The sequence below is a fragment of the Pan paniscus genome, chromosome 2, assembly GCF_029289425.2.
Source record: "Pan paniscus chromosome 2, NHGRI_mPanPan1-v2.0_pri, whole genome shotgun sequence".
NCBI classification, from domain to species: Eukaryota; Metazoa; Chordata; class Mammalia; order Primates; family Hominidae; genus Pan; species Pan paniscus.
Window position 1 is genome coordinate 11,428,537 of NC_085926.1, and position 20,434 is coordinate 11,448,970.

The 20,434-nt window shown below is 41.8% G+C and overlaps 1 protein-coding gene across 8 annotated transcripts in view; it reads left to right on the plus strand.

The window, feature by feature from the left end:
- The window catches only part of ATG7 (autophagy related 7), a 280,261-nt gene that overhangs the window by 159,925 nt on the left and 99,902 nt on the right, over positions 1-20,434 (plus strand). For 4 of the 8 annotated variants that reach the window (XM_055109494.2, XM_008951717.6, XM_055109490.2 and 1 more), the window contains one exon: positions 13,820-14,064. The exons of the other annotated variants lie outside the window; for them this stretch is intronic. In XM_055109494.2, the coding sequence (XP_054965469.1) occupies positions 13,820-13,903 (84 nt within the window). In that variant the 3' untranslated portion in view covers positions 13,904-14,064. Of the gene's footprint in view, positions 1-13,819; positions 14,065-20,434 lie in introns of those variants that run through there. 8 annotated transcript variants of the gene reach the window in all.

Consider the following 20,434-nt stretch of genomic DNA (forward strand, 5'->3'; position numbering starts at 1 on the left):
TACACTGCTTGGGTGACAAGTGGACTAAAATCTCAGAAATCACCACTAAAGAACTTATCTACATAACCAAAAATCACCTGTACCCCAGAAACTATTGAAATAAAAAAAAAAGAAGGGGACTTGGACAGATAGCTATATTCTTTGCCAAATTATAGTTACATTCTGCTCATGGGGGATTAGGAGGTTCAGTGGAAGAAAGGCCCCACTCAGCTTTCTCCCCTCTTAAAATGTTGCCTTGTAAATTAGGGAATTTTGCATAAAGCTCTGACCTTTACTTCCAAGGCCTTTACTGAGAATGGGTTTGGATACTTGGAGATTGATCCTGACTCCCTATCCCTCCTAGATCTTTATTTATCCTATTTGGAACCCAGGGAAATGGCCTTAAAGCTGATGAACCACAGGGTGTCCAAGTCATGGAGCTATTGAGGTTCTCACCAAGTATCTTTTAAATTGCTGCATTTGGGATGGGCGCAGTGGCTTCACCTGAAATCCCAGCACTTTGGGAGGCTAAGTTGGGAGGATTGCTTGGGTCTGGGAGTTTAAGGCCAGCCTGGGCAAGATGGTGAGCCTCTGTCTCTATTTAAGAAAATTAGAAATTAGCCAGGCATGGTGACACATCAGCTACTTATAATGCTGAGGCAGGAGGATCACTTGAGCCCAGGAGTTTGCGGCAGACAGTGAGCTATGATTGTGCCACTGTACTCCAGCCTGGGTGACAGAGCAAGACCCTGTCTCTTATTTAAAAAAAAAAAAAAAAAGCTGCGTTTGTTGAGGAAATGCTCAGTCTAAATCAAACATATGAACACCTTAGCCATGTTCCACAAAAATTTGCTGTGACTTACCTTCTTAGAGTTATTTCTCATCCTATGAGTAGAATAAGTATCAGTTCACATGTATTTATTTGTTCCAACTGTGGGTTCAACATCATACTATGAGAAATGCCAAAATATTTTCTAACTGAATGTAACTAGAGATAAGACTAATTTATAAGAGAGTTAATAGAACAAGCTATATTGGTATATCCCTGAGAAATTCAAATTCCTAAGTCCCTTTACCCAATTTCCCTGAAATTGCTATTCATTCCTATTCATGAAAGTTTGCACGTTCCATGATTCCAGGATTAATTTTAGGCTGTTTTACTTCCTTGCCTTGACCATATTGTCAGTATTTGATGTTGTACCATGCAGTTATGATTTCAGGGTTGCAATTACAGTGCACCATTAATATAATTTGCATTTTGTCAAGGTTGTGCTAAATAGAACTTCCTTTCTGCAGATTTGGGGATTAATGAATGATCATCTAAAAAGAAAGCAACAACCATAACATAGGCTATAAAATCATAAACAGACCAGCAGAAATGAACAGGGCTGAGCTGATTAATTGGTTATGAATTAAAATGTAGATTGTGATTCATTCACTATAGAACTCAGAATTCTAGAAAATGCCCATTTCTCTCATAGCCAAAAAGTCATATGAAAAACATTACGGTCATGTGATATGACTTCATTGGCACAGCAATTTACTATTCAGCAAAGTAAATAACACAATTAACAAGTGTTTCTGCTGGGCCTTTTGCACTTACACTGAGATTTTGGCCTCTCCCCCACACAGCTGGTTTTGATTTGGTTCCTGTGGAATATTTTTTGTTTTGTTTTGTTTTGCATTTAACAACAGTCAGATATTTATGTACAGCTTCATCAAGAGCCTCTGATGACAAATATGCCTTTGGAGGCCAGTAGAAGCTGTGGGAAACCCCCGTGTCAGTACTCAGACCTGTTTCCAATGGAGAGAAATCGCTCTGGGGACTGAACTAGCCTGCTCATGAATCCAGTTCCCTTTTCCCAGAGCCTTCTGCTAGCTCACTTCCAACCCATGCTGGCCATCCTGGGACTGTGCCCTGCCTTGATTTTTCCTTATGAAGCAATCCCTCAAGACACAGCCTTGGCCCTCTCTCCTGAGTGAGGGAGGAAAGGCAGAAACAGGCAGAAAGCCATTTACTTCTTAGATTGGAAACTAGAGCCTGGTTTTTGAAATAAAGCTTGGCAGTATCTCACTTATAACTTACTTTATAAAATGTGTACCTTTTATTTGCTGTCAGAGTTATCTACATGAATTTGAGATGTTTGGATAAATCGTTATTGGGGAAAGTTGCAATTGGAAAATAGACAATGAAGTCTGGGCAGAGTTCCCCACCCTTCGGAAAAGAGTCTCGGATGGTATAATCCGCTTGGAGAAGTCTAAGGGAGAAAGAAGGGGGGAAATCATAAATGCTGAAAGCAAAGCAAAGACAGCTAATATTAGGAAACAGAACATGGGAATCCAGTCCTTCTTACATTGTACTCCTGGTTCCGCCAGTGTTCTCATGAGTGACCTTGGATGAATCCTTCAGTGTCCTGTGCATGCTTCCCCACTTAAAATGAGAGGATTGAATCATGTGAAATTCTTTTTTTAAGCCTCCTTTCTAGAAAAAAATGAAATGCTTTTCAACTCTAATTTAGTGATTTTGATTCAAATATACCATGTATAACCAAAAAGGAAAAAGATGGATAATTTTTACATAAAAGTGTTTAAAAATATATCAAAGTACTTACTTTTTATACATTTTATAAATATTCTTTGGTATCTATTATATCTAGCTACCATTGCCAGAAACAACTTTTTGCAGATTTTGAGATTTACATCTACTTTGAGCCTTAATAGAACATTGCTTATACTTTGTATTGATGTGTGTCACTGTACGTATAAATCTAAAATGGTGTAATTCAGCCTAATAACTTACCTCCTTCACCAGACTCGGTGCCACTTTTGACTTCTTTATAAACTCAAACCCACCCTGGCCGTAACTGGGTATGTTCACGAAACATGCTACTCACTACCCCTCAGTACAGCTTCCGAAGATGAGTTCCAAAGCCCTCTTACTTTAATAGCAGCATCCTTAGAATGCTGAATGTGTAATAACAGGAGAGTTACTTTAATAATCAGCTATATTACATTAGAATACTCATAAAGTGTATGAGTAACCCGAATCCTGGCCTGGTCAGAAGGTCTGAGTTCATACCTCAGCTCCCACACATAGCCAAGACTGCCATGTTCCTCTGTGTGGGCCGTGTCAGGCAGGACCGTGTGCAGCAGTCATGTGAGACCTTGGGTTATTTACTTCATTGACCTTCGTTTCCATCATTTTGTAGGATGTGATTAATAATTCCTACTCCTCACAATTACCATATTAAGTAAGAAGGCACCTTACAAAAGAAAAATACTGGACTCCATCAAAATTTTAAATTTTGTGCTTCAAAGGACATAAGAATATGAAAAAGTGGGCCACAGTATAAGAGAGAACAGCATTTTGCAAATCATACCTGATAAGGGTGTGGTATCTAGAATATAGAGGGAACTCTAAGCTGGGTGTGGTGGCATGTGCCTACAGTCCCAGCTGCTTGGGAGGCTGGGGTGAGTGTATCGTTTGAGCCCAGGAGCTGGAGACCAGCCTGGGCAGCACAGTGAGAACCCATCTCTAAAAACAACAACAAAACCCAGAATATATAGGGAACTCTTACAACTTAATAATATAAAGATATAGAACTCAATTTAAAATGGGCATTAGATTTAAAACAACATTTCTCCAAAGAAGATATACAGATAATCACATGATATCATAATCAAATAAGATGCCCAACATCAATAGCCATTGGGACAATGCAAATTGAAACTACTGTGAGATGGCATTCATACCCAGTAAGATGGCTGTAACCAAAATGACAACATCCAGTGTTTATGAAGATATAGGGAAATTAGAAGCCTCCTACCTACTAGTGGGAGTGTCAAATTCTGCAGCCACTTTGGAAAACTGTTTAGCAGTTCCTTGAAAAATTAAACATAGAATTACCATGTGACCCAGGGATTGTACCCCTAGATATATACCCAAGGCTACTCTGGACACCCTGCCTATAGGGTAGCCCTGTTCCACAAGGAGCGGTACCAAAAATTGTATATGTGTGTGTGTGTATAAATATAGCCCAGAGAAATGAAAATGTGCACACAAAAAATGTACACAGTGCTCCTAACACCATTATTTATTCATAATTGTCAAAAAGTGGAAACAATGCAGATGTTCATTAGCTGATGAATGGATGGATAAAATGTCAGCTATTACACTGGAATAATGGAGTATTCAGCAATAATAAGGAAGTACTAATACATGTTATAGTATGGATGAACAGTGAAAATGTTACACTAATTGAAGAAGCCAGTCACAAAAGGACACATATTGTAGGATCTCATTTGTGTGAAATGTCCAGAGTTTTAAAGTCCATATAGTCAGAAAGTAGATTAATGGTTGTCAGCAGGTGGGGATGGGGGATTAAGGGAAAATCAGTGGCTACTTAAAGTGTTTCCTTTCGAAGTGATGAAATGTTCTAATCTTAGATAGTGATGATGGTTGCACAACGGTGATTATACTAAAACCATTGAATTCTATACTCTGAATAGATGAATCATATGGTGTGTGAATTATCAATACAGATGTTTAAAAAGCAAGCCAAAAAGTGCCCATAGTTGGGGCATTTTGTTTCTCCTTCCCTCTCTCCTTTCTCTGGTTCTCTCTGCATGCAGTGTTGATTTTCTGTCTGTGACAGGCTGTCGTAGGATGTTAGCTCATTGTTTTTAGGAATGCGTTTTCTGTAGATTATGACAAGGATCTCTTCCATTTTTATTGTGCCTCAGTTTTCAAAGCCTTAGTCTCTGTGCACCTCCTTTAGCCTTTTCTTATGCTATGGATAGCCTGTAAACACTGAGGGAAGAGATGGAGGGGCCTACCAACCAAATGCCTCCCCTCTGTGCTTGCTGTGGGGAGAGAAAGCCACAGTTGGCTCCATCCATAGAAGACATCGCAGATAAAGGGGTTAGGGGAAGATGAGAGCACATTGCTGTCTATTTGTGTAAGTTTAAGCAGGTGTTTAGAGGATCTAAATCCCAACCTGGATCTGAAGTTTTAAAATTTCCCTGTTTACCACAGGATTTTTCCCCCAAGATTTTTTAGCTTGAAAATTCCCAAATATACCAGAAAGTTGAATAAAAAGTACAGTGGATACCCACATACTCCTACCTGGATCCAACAATTAACATTTTGCCACATGTGGTTTATCTCTCTGTGTACGTGCATGCACTCCCCCGACGTCTTATCACAGTTCGCATATATACTTGCTCGTTTTCTCTTAAACCATTTGAAAGCAAGTTTTATATACAGCGGCACCTCACCCCTAAATTTTAGCATGAATCTGCTAAGAATATAGACATTCTCTGATGTAAACAGAGTACCATCATCACAGAACAACAAAGAATAATTCCATAATACCACCTAAAATCCAGTACATGTCCGAATTTTCCCAGAAATGCACAGGATTTTAAACTATTGTTTGCTTTTTCCTCAAGTTGGTAATGTTATACTTAGAGTATTTTCCAGTAATACTTAAGCACTGGTCATACATACCAAGTGATATCCACTTAAGCATATCTTTTTAATTCCCTTGATACCCTCACGCTCCTCTCTAAGTGGGGAGACACAATTACCCTAGTAGGCAACATGCCCCTGAGGTCCTGCTGCTCCAGCAGGCCTCTTCTAGGTGAGCGTCTTCTCTGGGTGTCACCAGGGCATCCTGGTCTGATTGAAGCAGCCCTGAGAGCCAACCAGCCCTGAGCAGTGGTTCCCACCCATCCTCCATCCAGGGTCCCCAATGGTGGAGGCTTTTAAGGAGGTAGGAATGGGACTATGAAGGCTATTTTCAATATTTTGAAAAGTCAAACAGGAATAAAACATTTAGGACTTGAAAAGATTACATTGACCAACTAAACTATCAAGATTTTAGCCAGGCGTGGTGGCTTGTACCTGTAGTCCTAGCTACTTGGGAGGCTGAGGTGGGAGGATCACTTGAACCCAGGAGGTGGAGGTTGCAGTGAGCCAAGATTGTACCACTGTACTCCAGCCTGGGAAACAGAGGGAGACCTTGTCTTAACTAAAACAAAACAAAAATAAAGATTTTTTTTTTTCTTTTTAAACTAAATTCTGTTGTCTCAGAATGGAATGGCATACTGTTATCTGACCTGGCCAGAAGCTCTGATTGGTAGTTATGAATCCCTTTGAATTATTAAAAAATTAGGTAAATTAGTGCATTTGCTGGGTAGGAGGGGTTTTTCAAGATCTAATATGTGAGAGAGAAAGTGAAAACTAAAGGAATTCTTGGAGATCAGGAAGTGGAGAATCTCTGGCCTGTGGCGCTGCTGAGCCTAACTTCCTGACTTCACATCAGCAGTGGAGGCTTCCCTGGGAGGTGTTCTTGCAGTTTGCCCTGTGACTGCTATTCTAGGGGCTGTATTTTTACAGCTGACCCTTCTCACTTGCAAACATAACAGCTGCTATGTGTTGAATTTGGGGAGTTTCCATATTTTGAGACTGTAAAATTAAATTGATGTTTAGTTCTGAGCTCTTAGTCTTATTTTCTTTTTCTTTTTTTTCTTTTTTTTTTGAGACAGAGTCTCACCCTGTTGCACAGGCTGGAATGCAGTGGCGTGATCTTGGCTCACTGCAACCTCCGTCTCCCAGGTTCAAGCGATTCTCCTGCCTCAGCCTCCCGAGTAGCAGGGACTACAGGCGCCCACCACCACACCCGGCTATTTTTTGCAGTTTTAGTAGGGACGGGGTTTCGCCATGTTGGCCAGGCTGGTCTCGAACTCCTTACCTCAAATGATCTGCCCGTCTCAGCCTCAGAAAGTGCTGGGATTACAGGTGTGAGCCACCGCACCGGGCCTGAGCTCTTAGTCTTGATCCATCTTGCTTCTCAGCTGTAGGGGAGCAGGGAGGGAAGGGAATGTGAAATATCCTAAGGTGTGTGTTTTTTAAAATTAAATATTGTTGATCTTTTATCATGGCTTCTATCAGTCAACAGATATTTATTGACCCTTTGCTGAGTTCATGGTGTGGGAGTCAAAGAGGTACAAGCCAGGCTTTTAGGAGGCAGACGCAGTATAGTTGGGGAGATAGGACAGGAAAGTCACTAGGACTGCAAGGCAGTGGGTGTGCACGTAGTGCAGTAAGTTCTGCAGGGTTTCAGGAACATCAGGAGCAAGAGAGAGCTCCAGGCAAGAGTTAGGTTTTGAGCTGGGTCTTGAAGGTTGGAGCTCCAAGTGCAGGAGAGAAAAGGCTTTCCAGAAGGGCCTGTGGCATGACCACATCCAAGTCTCTGATGAAGAGTACCAAGAGAGGTATAGCAACTAATGTTAATTGCGTTATCTGTGATTTTCAGGGCGCTTTTGTACCTGCCCTTTTGATGCCCATAACAATCTTAGGAGGTGACTATTAACCCATTTTATGGATGAAGTTGTCAAGACTGTAGCTATGCTCAGGATTTATCTACATCTTGAGGTTTACAGTACACTTCATAAGGCTGGAATCAGAGAGGAAGAAGTGCATAGGGTGATGCAGAGGCAATCTGCTTTATAGAGCATAGCTCTACTTTCATATTGAGCAGTTTCCAAAAGCGGTTTTGCTTGTTGTCTGTGTCCTTACAACTACTTCTCAGATAGCATAGTTTCTTTCACTGTACCATCCTGGGGCCTTACTGTACTTTCTTACTCTTAAACTGGCTTCTAATAAAATCCGTGGGAATGAGATTTTACTTGTAGATGAACTTGCGACTCCAATCCCAACTTACCTACCATTGGGAAAAGAGGTAAGAGATAAGTCCTTTCTTTCTGGCCTTTACTCTTAATTTCCCTTTACAATTTAGGGAAGAGTTGGTCCCCATTTGCTTTTTTTTTTTTTTTTTTTTTTTTTTTTGAGACGGACTTTCGCTCTTGTCGCCCAGGCTGGAGTGCAATGGTGCAATCTTGGCTCACTGCAACCTTTGCCTCCCGGGTTTAAGCTATTCTCCTGCCTCAGCCTCCCAAGCAGCTGGGATTACAGGCATCTGCTACCATGCCTGGCTAGTTTTTGTATTTTTAGTAGAGATGGGGTTTTGCCATGCTGGTTAGGCTGGTCTCAAACTCCTGACCTCAGGTGATCCACCTGCCTCGGCCTCCCAAAGTGCTGAGATATAGGCATGAGCCACTGTGCCTGGCCCCCATTTGCTTTTATTCAGCTATCTGGTGGAAAAAAATTCAGTATTAAACTAGAAATATTTATATCTTATTGTTGCAGGACAAAGTTGTTGAGTTTCTAATAATAAATATGTAAACTGCTGTGGGATATTTTTGTTTTGTTATAATTTGCTGCTAGCTTTCAAGCATCTGTGTTTATCCTACCTTAATCCTCTTTGAAAGAGGCCATACTTAATTTTACCCAATGCTTTATTAAAAGGAAAGAAAGTTGGATTTTTAAATTTTTTATTTATTAATTTTTTGAGATGGAGTCTCACTCTGTTGCCCAGGCTGGAGCACAGTGACATGATCTCAGCTTACTGAAACCTCTGCCTCCAGGTCTAAGAAATTCTCTACCTCAACCTCCCGAATAGCTGGGATTACAGGTGCATGCCACCACACCCAGCTAATTTTTTTGTATTTTTAGTAGAGACAAGGTTTCAGCATCTTGGCCAGGCTGGTCTTGCACTCGTGACCTCATGATCCACCCACCTCGGCCTCCGAAAATGCTGGGATTACAGGCGTGAGTCACCGCAACCAGCCTGCATTATGTTTTAAAGCACCAGTTTGGAACCAATCTTTTAGAGGTAACTGTTACAAGTTTCTGTACCCAAATATTGGTTTATCTGTACTCTGTTTCTTCCTTCCCCTTTCTCCTTTTTTTTTTTTTAATTTTTTTTTTTTTTTTGAGACAGAGTCTTGCTCTGTTGCCCAGGCTGGAGTGCAATGGCGTGATCTCAGCTCACTGCAACCTCTGCCTCCCGGGTTCAAGCGATTCTCCTGCCTCAGCCTCCCAAGAAGCTGGGACTACAGGCGCCTGCCACCACACCTGGCTAATTTTCATATTTTTAGTAGATACAGGTTTCACCATGTTGGCCAAGCTGGTCTTGAACTCTTGACCTCAGGTGATCCACCCACCTTGGCCTCCCAAAGTGCTGGGATTACAGGCGTGAGCCACTGCGCCTGGCCCAATTTTTGTATTTTTTATAAAGATGAGGTTTCACTATGTTGCCCAGGCTGGTCTTGAACTCCTGGCCTCAAGCCATTCACCTGCTTCGACTTCACAAATTTCTGAGATTACAGGTGTGGGCCATCACACCCAGACTCTTCTCTTTCTTTCAACAGTAACCTGTGGAAATACAATGTTATCATCCAGTACCATGATCGCTAGGCTGAAGTAATAGTAAGCCAAGCTCTCTTCAGCCCTTAGCAGTGTGGGCCCAGAAACAGGGTGGTCTTATGGAAGGGAGCATAGGATGTGGGTCCTGAAGAGAAGGTGTTCACTCCTGGCCCCATCACTAGTTGCATCACTTCATCTTGCCTGGATTTCATCTGTAAAATGGGATAATGCCTACTCCACAAAGTTGATGTGCTTTGAAATCTTTAATACAAACATTTGTTATTGGAAACTAAATACAAATGAACCAAATGGAAAACTAGATTTTTTTCATAAAAATGTTTCGGGATATATATCATAGGCCTTTGAACGTAAATATCTTGAACTTTAAACAATCATTAGCCATTAAAATTTTAATGTGTATTAAATGGATATTATTAGACTGTCAAAGTGATTAGCAATAGGTGGTTTCATTGTAGAATAACCTATTTTAAAGTATTTTAGGGCCAGGTGCGTGGGATTACATGCCTGTAATCTCAGCACTTTGGGAGTCTGAGGTGGGAGGATTGTGTGAGACTAGAAGTTGAAGACCAGCTTGGGCAACATAGTGAGACTCCATCTCTACAAAAAAAAAAAAAAAAAAAAAAACTAGCCAGGTTTGGTGGCACATGCCTGTAGTCCCAGCTACTTGGGAGGCTGAGATGGGAAGATTGCTAGAGCCCAGGAGTTCGAGGCTGCAGTGAGCTAAGATTGTGCCACTTCACTCCAGCCTGGGCCACAGGCTGTACCTTGGCTGTACAACAAACAAAACAAAAGGAAAAACAACTATTTGATTTTAGTCAGGGTGTAAGAATATGTATTATTGTTCCCAAAAAATCTGTGTAAAAACTTCATAGTGTGAAACAGTGGCAACTGCTTGATTAAAACATCATTTAGAAAAGACACTCTTCCCTGTTTTGAAATTGACTCCTCAAAAGGACAGCTGAACATGGCCTCTTCTCCAGGTGTCGCCATGCACTCCCTCTGTGCCACCATACACACTTCTGTGTCGGGCGTGCTCCCACCTCCAGCCTGCTCAGCTGATCTTTTGTTCAGCAATGCCTGTCTACTTCCCCATGAGATCCACCTGGCACTCCTACTAGTCTTAAGCCATTATCTCCCTTGAAAAATGAGTTCTGGCTCACTCCTTACTACTAAGGCTGAGGGGCAAAGGAGATTATATAAATGAAAGCACCATGCACGTTTGAGGTGGTTTCCTTTTCTTCGTTGTTGTTTTTTGAGACAGGGTCTCACCTTGTCACCCAGGCTGGAGTGCAGTGGCACAATCTTGGCTCACTGCAGCCTCAACCTTCCAAGCTCAAGCGATCCTCCCAACCTCATCCTCCTGAGTAGCTGGGGCTATAGGCATGTGTCACTATGTCTGGCTAATTTTTTGTATTTTAGTAGAGACAGGGTTTTGCCATGTTGCCCAGGCTGGTCTTGAACTCCTGGGCTCAAACGATCCACCTGCCTCAGCTTCCCAAAGTGTTGGGATTACAGGCCTGAGTGGGATTACAGGTCTGAGTCACTGAACCTGGCCGAGGAGGTTTGTATTATTACTTGTGAATAGAGGAATAACTTGAGCTTTAGAAAAGTTAAAGTGACAACGATCAAGAAAATTTCCCCCCTGCTTTTTTCTCTTATATTTTAATATTTCCAAATGAGCTATAACATATGCAGAAAAAAGCTTAAAACATTTTATATAGAGAACAAGTATGATTTAAACACCCAGGTCAAAAAATACTCTATTGCCCTTCACCCATCTCATATTTTACTTTCTGACCACAGGCCTAGAAGTAACTAGTAACTAGAAACAGTAAACTTTTCCTGTACAACTTCAGTCTGGTATATGGGTCTTAAACAATATAATTCTATTTACCTGACTTTGAATTTTTCAAACAGAATTATGCTATAATATGTAGATTCTTTCGTGTCTTGTTTTGCTCAGTATTGTAAAGGTTACCCATTTGGTGTGCAGCTAACGTTCATTTTCGTTGCTATATAGTGTTTCATAATTGGATATATTGAAATTTCTCCTCTACTGTAGCATTTCTAGTCTCAGATTATAATGAAGTGTGCTGTTTGGAGCATTCTGGTATATATCTCCTGGGGTTCATGTGCAGCATTTCTCTGGGTGTTTCTCAACCTTCTTTTCATTATCACTCCTTCTAGGGGGATAATTTAATGCCAACAGTTTAGAATTTAATTAATACTAAAGAATAGGGTTTGTCAGATAGGGCTGAGCTTTGGAGAGCCACTAAACACTGTCATATCTAAGATTTCTTTTGCCTGCCAAAGACCAATTTTTGCTCCTTTGGGGGTGATATCACCCTCTTTGTGAAGGCATACTATAAGTTATTTACCTCATACTAGAATTGTTGGGTCGTAGAAAATATGCCTCTTCTGGACCATGGACTTAAATGTAAAACCCAAAACTATTAAAACCCTGGAAGACATCCAGACATCCTGGCCCTTACTTCTGGACATAGGAACAGGCAAAAATTTCATGATGATGCCAAAAGCAATTGCAACAAAAGCAAAAATTGACAAATGGGATCTAATTAAACTAAAGAGCTTCTGCACAGCAAAAGGAACTATCAGTAAATAGATAATCTACAGAATGGGAGAAAATTTTCTGAAACTATGCATCTGACAAAGGTCTAATATCCAGTATCTATAAGGAATTTAGACAAATTTACAAGGAAAAAACCCCATTAAAAAGTGGGCAAAGGACATAAACACACACTTCTAAAAGAAGACATACATGTGGCCAAAAAGCATATGTTAAAAAGCTCATCATCACTAGTCATTAGAGAAATACAAATCAAAACCACAGGGAAATACATCTCACACCAGTCAGAACGGCTATTATGAAAAAATCAAACAATAGATGCTGTTGAGGTTGTGGTGAAAAAGGAACGCTTATACACTATTGGTGGAAGTGTAAATTAGTTAAATCGTTGTAGAAAGCAGTGTGGAGATTCTTCAAAGACCTATAAACAGAAATACCATTTGACCCAGCAATCCCATTACTGGGTATATACCCAAAAGGAATATAAATCATTCTGCCATAAAGACACGTGCACACAGATGTTCACTGCAGCACTATTCACAATAGCAAAGACATAGAATCAACTTAAATGCCCATCAGTGGTAGACTGGATAAAGAAAATATAGTACATATACACCATGGAATACTATGCAGCCATAAAAAAGAAGGAGATCATGGATGGAGCTGGAGGCCTTTATCCTTACAAACTCATCGAGGAACAGAAAACCTAATACCATATGTTACCACTTGTAAGTGGGAGCTGAATCATGAGAACACATGGACACACAAGGGAACAACACACACTAGGGTCTGGTGGAGGATGGAGGGTAGGAGGAGGAAGAGGATCAGGAAAAATAACTAATGGGCACTAGGCCTAATACCTGGGTGATGAAATAATCTGTACCACAAGTCCCCATGTCATGGGTTTACCTATATAATAAGCCTGCACATATACCCCTGAACTTACAAATTTCAAAAAAAGAAAATATGCATCTTCAATTTTATTAAATCATGACTGTTTTCCAAAGCAGTTCACTGACTTACATGAATACCAGTAGTATATGGTAGTTTCTGTGGTCCCTTATCTTTGCCAGAATCTTGGTACTGTCACATTTTTAAATTTTTGCCCATCTGTATAACAGTATCATATTAGGCTTTTACTTTGCATTTTCCTGATGACCGATGATGTTAAACATCTTATGTATATTACTTATTTGGATTCTTCTTTTCTGATAGTTTCTCTACTTCAACTCCAAAAATTTTCATATGTTACGCTTGTGTAGCCCCTGTGAAAAGAAAGCACAGTAGGATGACCTAGTTATTCACTTGAAAAGTATGATGGAGCCCAGCGACCTTTGTTCTAATCCCAGATGTTTGACTTGGTCAGAGTCCCACACCTCTGGCCCTCAGCATCCTCATTTGCTAAATAAAAGTATTGGCTGGGTTAGAGCAGCAGTTCTGAACCTTGGCTGCCCATCAGAATGATCTAGGATGCTTTAAAAAAAATGTTTAGACCACACCTGCACCAGAAAGCCTGATTAAATTGGATTAAAGGTTACTATATCCGTTTCAACATTCTGTGATAACGATAGAATAAGTCTTTAACACCTAGATTTCATGGTTTCAATCATCTTCCTTGTCTGCACCCTGAATTAAGTATGCCAGAGACCCTTTATTTGTAAGACTATAATCTACTTTTGTAAATGAGTTATATAAAGGAGGAGACTCCTTAATTTAGTCCGTAGGGGAAACTTGGCGTCATCATTCAAAATACTTTTTTGTATCTGGTTTACTTTTAGCACTAAGAAGATTTTCTTACATTGATACCTACTGTGACAAAACACACATCCAATGACAGTGTTAAAATGTCATAAATGAGCCTTTAAAAGAATGAGGCACATGATACATCATGGTACTTGAGCAGACTGCAAGCCTGACCAGACTGAATTCATGAATTCCTGACTTTTGACTTCTTTCTGTAGGATGCTACCCCACTGCCAGGGACTCAACCTCTAAATCCAGTCAAGGGGCTACTTGGGCCTGGAACCAAGGCACAGTCAAGGTGAACCAGCTATGCTCCAGGGGGAGGCGGTTGAAATCACTGGTCTCCTGGACTGGGCCATGAGTGATGGTTATTGGGGCTGGGGAGGTATGAGAGACATTGTGTTGTCCATCTACCTCTGTGTATCTTCAAAGGTCTCTGTAATAAAAAGTTTTCTGAAATTTACTGCCTGACATCAAGTCAGTGGTGTTTTTTAGTGTCCGTCTGTCACATGTAACCATATCACATGTGATCAGTATCTGACACTTGGGTGGCACCTTGTCTTTTTCAGAGGGCATTTACTTGCATTTATTCAGTTGATCATCATAGCAGTCATTTTCAGTGAAAAACCTTTTGTAGCCATCCATACCCTGGTTACAAGTGATAGAAACCAAAAGCTTGAACTCTTTTTAGCGTAAAAGAGTAATTTATTGGCTGGACACAGTGGCTTACGCCTGTAATCCCAGCACTTTGGGAGGCTGAGGCGGGTGGATCATGAGGTCAGGAATTCGAGACCAGCCTGGCCAACATGGTGAAACCCCATCTCTACTAAAAATATAGAAAAAATTAGCCTGGTGTGGTGGCAGGCACCTGTAATCCCAACTACTCAGGAGGCTGCAACAGGAGAATCACTTGAACCTGGGAGGTGGAGGTTGCAGTGAGCCGAGATCACACCATTGCACTCCAGCCCGGGCAACAGTGCAAGACTCCGTCTCAGGGAAAAAAAAAAAAAAAAGTAATTTATTGCTTAATGAAACCAGGTCATGAAATCTGGGCTTCAAGGACTCTAGATGGGGGCATTTAGTGTCAAGACCATCTTAGTTTTCATCAGCTCTGTTCTTTGTTGCCTTTATTCTCTCTCACTACCAACAAGTTCTTTTCTTCCCCATATAGCAAGAAACATGGACTCGGGCAGTTCCAAAATCTCATTCTTCCATTAAGAAATCTTTCCTAGTGGCTCCAAAAAGAAAATCCCAGATAAGGACTGTGATTGGCCAGGCCTGGGTCACATGCCATCTCTGGACAGCTGGCAGTAGAAAGGGAAGGGCTGCCATGATTGGCCAGCCTGGGCCAGGGGCAGGTCATACTGATTGGCAGCCTCCCTCAGAACTACATGGCTGGAGTGATGGGGGATGGTCCTCCTCAACAAACTGATGCAGATGGATGGGTGTTGGGCATATATGATAGAAGTCCATTGTAAGTTCAGTCTCCTCTTAGTTCTATTCCTGTGTCTGTTCCTGTCCCTTCCAAACAATGCTGCTTTTCTATCAGCAATTCATTATTAAGGAGTTGAGTGAAAGTCATGAAATTCCAGTCCCCAGATTTGTCCCCAAGCTTGACTCATTCTGCTTTCTGGATTTACCCCCATCTTCTCACCTAACCACAGATACCAGAAAAGAAGTCTTTATTCACTGAGGCTTTGAAAAAACTAGCTGCACAGTCTTCCTTACCACCACCTCCAAACAAAGAACTTTCTCTGAGATTGGAGCACAGTGCCTCCTCCTTTCTCCTTGCTACACAGAAGCCTCATTCTAGGCTTTTCCTCCTTCCAGGCTCCTCCATGCTCTCCTGAGGCCACCTCTTGGTGCGGGGAAGGGGATTGCTCTCTCTGGCTGCTTCTGCTCACCCAGGGTGGACTCAGGAGCTGGAGCCCCTGAGGTCAGCGTGAGGCTTCATCTCTCAGCCCAGATGGCCAGGCTCAGTGACAGCATTTCTGCTTCAGGACATGTGCCTTTCGTCTCCTCCACGGTCTAAAAACTTACTTGCCGTGCTGAAACTTGTTGATAAACCCAAATCTGTAATCAGGAACATAAACCAACACAATACAGGCCTTGCACAAATGAGCAGTTGTGGGGTATCATGGGCCCCTGTGGATTATTTGACTGAAGAGAATGATGGAGGCAAAGCTGGTTGTTGTTGAACAAATTGCTGCCAGATGTAGATTTCAATAAACACCACACTGTTGTTCCCCTGCCCGAAGGTGCTATGAATTTCTTGAGGCAACAGAGGCATCAGTAAACGGGGCAGTGGGGTGGGTTAGGGGGTCGCTGTTCCAATATGAATGGAGCCTCCTAGTGTTTTCTGTCCCTGGATGTTTGTCCACAGAATCCAAGGCAGGCCCTGGGGGTCTCTCTCCCCTACCTGACATTTTACACCAGAGTAATATACTTAAACTGTAGCAACCAGACTCTGTGGAACCTAAAAGAAACCTGGAATTAGGGTAAAAATGTCACACAAAGTCTGTATTGAGGGTTAACTGTAAGACATGATGAACAAAGCACACCATCCTTCCCTTCATTGAACTTACAAATGGGAGGGAGATGAGTGCTAAAGCAGTAATTACAAATAAATAACAGACAAGCCTTCAAACATCCTGTGAAGGAATGCAGCGTGAGCTTGTAATGCAGAGGCCACTGTCTCTGCCTTCACCATCTGCTAAGTAATAAGCTAGGTGGGCCAAAATATGAGCCTATTAGCTGGGCATGATGGCTCATGCCTGTAGTCCCAGCTATTCAGGAGGCTGGGGTGGGAGGATTGCTTGAGTCCAAAAGTTTGAGGCTGCAGTGAGCTATGATTGCCACTGCACTCCAGCCTGGGTGATGGAACAAGACCCCATCTCTTAAACCAACAACAACAAAAAACCCTGAGATTTGGGGCCTTAGGGCCCCAGAGTCTTCAGTACCCTTAGTGGCTGTACTTTTAAGGGAATAAAAAGGAGAGAGAGATTGAGATTGAGACTGAGAGGGTGAGAGAGAGTATGATTGGTTTTAGTTAGTATACAAACAAACTTCTCATGTTCCATACAATGGAGTGATTCTAGAGAGAATGATTTTCCCGACCCTTCCCTTGGGTTATGGCTCACTAAATCAAGCATCAGATGAACGCTTGGCATAAATCTAACGTGTGTATTTGGATCACCAGAGAACTATGTGGTTTTCTAATCCCGTTGTCCCAGTTAGATGCAAAGCTTCTGGAGGACAAGGGCCACACCTTTCCCCCTTTGTGCCCTCAAACACTAACAGGCGCTTTGCCATAGTACTTGGAAAAATATATATTAGTTGAATGATAGGACAAAAAAAGCGGTTGTAGATGGAAAACGCATTAACTGCTGAGAACACGTTTTCATTCTGAGTTGTCTATAAGAGTTTAAGGGGCAGGGAAGCCCTGGAGTTGAAATTCAACAGCATCAAGTTTTGTGTTTGGCCCTCAATAAACTAGTCTCTCTGTACTTCTGGCAGGGGGTGGGAGGAGTCCTGGGGGAGCTCCCTTCCAAATCTTACAGGGTGGTCTGTTTCTTCTTTGGATAATAATGATGTAATGGCTAGTCTCTTGAGAACTTGCTGTGTTCCATACATTGTACTAAGCATTTATTTGGATTATCTCATTAAATCTTCACAATCACTTTATTTAACAGATGGAGAAATTAAGGCACATGGAACCTAAGTTGTTCAAGGTCATGGAGCCAGTAAGTGTTAGAGCCAAGTTGTTTGGCTCCAGAGCCTGTGTTCTTAACTACTACTTTGTAGTGTCTTTCTTACACATTAGTTGGGCCTGTGTATTGCTAGTTGAATTCCTCTTCCCAGTGGCAGGCCTTCACGTGTTGGACCATGGTTTTCATGTTCTCCAAACCTCAGTTCTCTAGATTTGTACTTTGGTAGGTCATCTTTTTCCACAGATCCTACCTCTTTAGGTCAGAAAATCTTGCCAGTTTATAAAGATTCTCTGGGACTAACTCCCACAAAGCAAGCTCACAAGAGATCAATGTACAAATGAAGCAGTTCAGTGAGTTTTGTCTACCATTCTCCATAAGTACGTGGGAGACAACTGATGATTGGAAGGTTTGGTATTCACCTCATGGAGCTGTGATATCTCACTCACCACAGAGATCTGCTCTTCTGAGGGACCATCTTGCCAATTTCCAGAGAGTTGCAGGGATATTAAATTTTTGCACATTAAGCTTCCTCTTTCCCAGCTGCACATGGGCCCTGCTACCGTTTGTGAACAGTCTTCTAGAGTGATATAGGTTCTAGCTTTCTTAGTTAAGATCGTATTTTCTGATACCACTCCCTTGTCACTTTGCCTGAAATGAGAAACTCCCAACCTCAACGGCTTTTCTAGTCTTCCAATGAATGCCTTCCAAAGGGCTGGTGTCCTCCAGGGTGTATTAGTTGTTACGAATTTCATCCTCCAAGGCTGATCTGATTTTTAAGATCTGTAGAGAGACCTTAGTATATTGCCTTGCCTGTACCAAATACAGTCATTATGGCACAGGAAAATCTCAAATACCTTATTGGAAACCCAGGACAAATATTTATTTGACCTTAATGAAATGAAAAAGACATTGGATGCATACATTTAAAGAAAACCCAAAACTTTGGAATCTTTACCAAGGAGGGTATCTTTTGAAAAGGACAGGCTGGAACAAGAACTTGATAAAATAGAAGTAAAGGTTGACACTTTTTTTTTTTTTTTTTTTTGAGATCTATATCACTCTGTCACCCAGGCTGGAGTGTAGTGGCACGATCTTGGCTCACTGAAACCTCTGCCTCCTGGGTACAAGTGATTCTCATGCCTCAGCCTCCTGAGTAGCTGGCATTATAGGCATATGCCACCATGCCCAGCTAATTTTTGTATTTTTAGTAGAGACAGGGTTTTACCGTGTTGGCCAGCTGGTCCTGACCTCTTGGCCTCCCAAAGTGAAAGTCGGCATTACTAGCCCTGTTCAGCACATGAGACGGGGCCCTGGATGGTGTCTACCTAATGATGTTCAACCCAGGGGCCCTTGGCCCAAGCGTATCACTGGTATAAAGGGCCTCTGCCAGCTAATGTGAGTGTGAGTGTGGCTGTTGTGTCCATGAGAGAACTCCTGGGAGTTCTACACTCAGCAAACGTTTGTTGTTGGACTATGAAGGCGGACACAGATTTTATACGAATTTGTAATGCTAACATCTAGCATAAGAATTGGCAACCATAGAAAATACTACATATATATATATATATGTTTATAGTCTCAAAAAAAAAAAAAAAAAAAACCCCAGGCTGCCCTGTCTCTCTCCTATCTCTCTCTCTGTATATATATACGCCTTTACACACACACACACACACACACACACACACACACACACATATATCTCTTAAATGAGATTCTATTTTTGTGAAGTGTTCAGAATAGACAAATCCATAGAAACATAAAAACAGATTCATGGTCACCAGGGACTTGGGGGGTTGGGGGGTTGTGGGAGGGAAATAGGGAGAGACTACTAATGGGTACTGGGCTTCTTTTTGGGATAATGAGAATGTTCTGGAGCCAGGTGTGGTGCCTCACATCTGTAATCCCAGTACTTTGAGAGGCTGAGGCAGGCAGATTACCCTGAGGTCAGGCATTCAAGACCAGCCTGGCCAACACGGTGAAACCCTGTCTGTACTAAAAATACAAAAACTAGCTGGGCATGGTGGCACATGCCCATAATCCCAGCTACTTGGGAGGCTGAGGCAGGAGAATCACTTGAACCCAGGAGGTGGAGGTTGCAGTGAGCCATGATCACACCACTACACCCCAGCCTGGGCGACAGAGCGAGAACCTGTCTCAAAAAAAAAAAAAAAAAAAAAAAAAAAAGGAAATGTTCTGGAATTAGATAGTGGTGATGGTTTACACAGCTGTGAATATACTAAAAGCCACTGAACTGTTAAATTGGTGAATTTATGCTACGTGAATTATATCTCAATAAAGCTGTTACTTTAAAAATGAACAAGAAAGTAAAACCCATAAAAAGGTCCTCTAGGCACTTCAGCAAACAGCGTGGTAGGGAAAAGACCAAGGAGTTCTTGGCCCTGGAGGAATGGAAAACCAGTTAACATAGTTTATTCACCCATGCCTGAGATCCATAATAAAGGCCATTTTTAAAGTTGAGTCACCATAGGGTTGAAGACTGGTTAGGATTGGGGAACTGAGGGTTACAGTGAAGTAGAAGGGATGGCACTTTTCTTGATAGGAGATAATTATTGCAGATATTAGTGTTAAGACCTATTCTTTTTAGTATTTTTTTAAACACAAAGTAACACCTCCATGTTACCAGCAATATTTCACATTTCACCAGTGTTCACTAAGCACCTATTGTGTGCCACTTCCTATCTGCTGGAAGTGCACGATTCCGTGGGCTGTAGCGAGCACAGTAGCAGTCCATTGGGCCCAATTCCTGCTGACCTGAGCAATCTGTTAAAACCCGGAAAGGGTATTGGAAGCAGACAGTCCTTCCTTTCTTACCAAGCCTGGAGGATCTACAGCTCTGTCCACCACGCCTTTAGAGAGGCACACCCAAATTGGAAGACTGTACAGTAAAAAGAGGGAATGTCCAGTTCAATGTTGAGGGGGCTGAGAGTTCTCTGGGTTCCCCAGGTGGAGAACAGACAGGGGGCGTGGGCCTTCTTGCCATGTGGTCTGAGCCCTGAATGTCCTGAAAGTGTGGAAAGGCCTGTCCCCAAGCTTTAGTAACTTTTTTTCCACCTAGAAGCAAGCCAAGTAGTTTCAGAGTAATTCTCAGGGTAATCCAGAGCC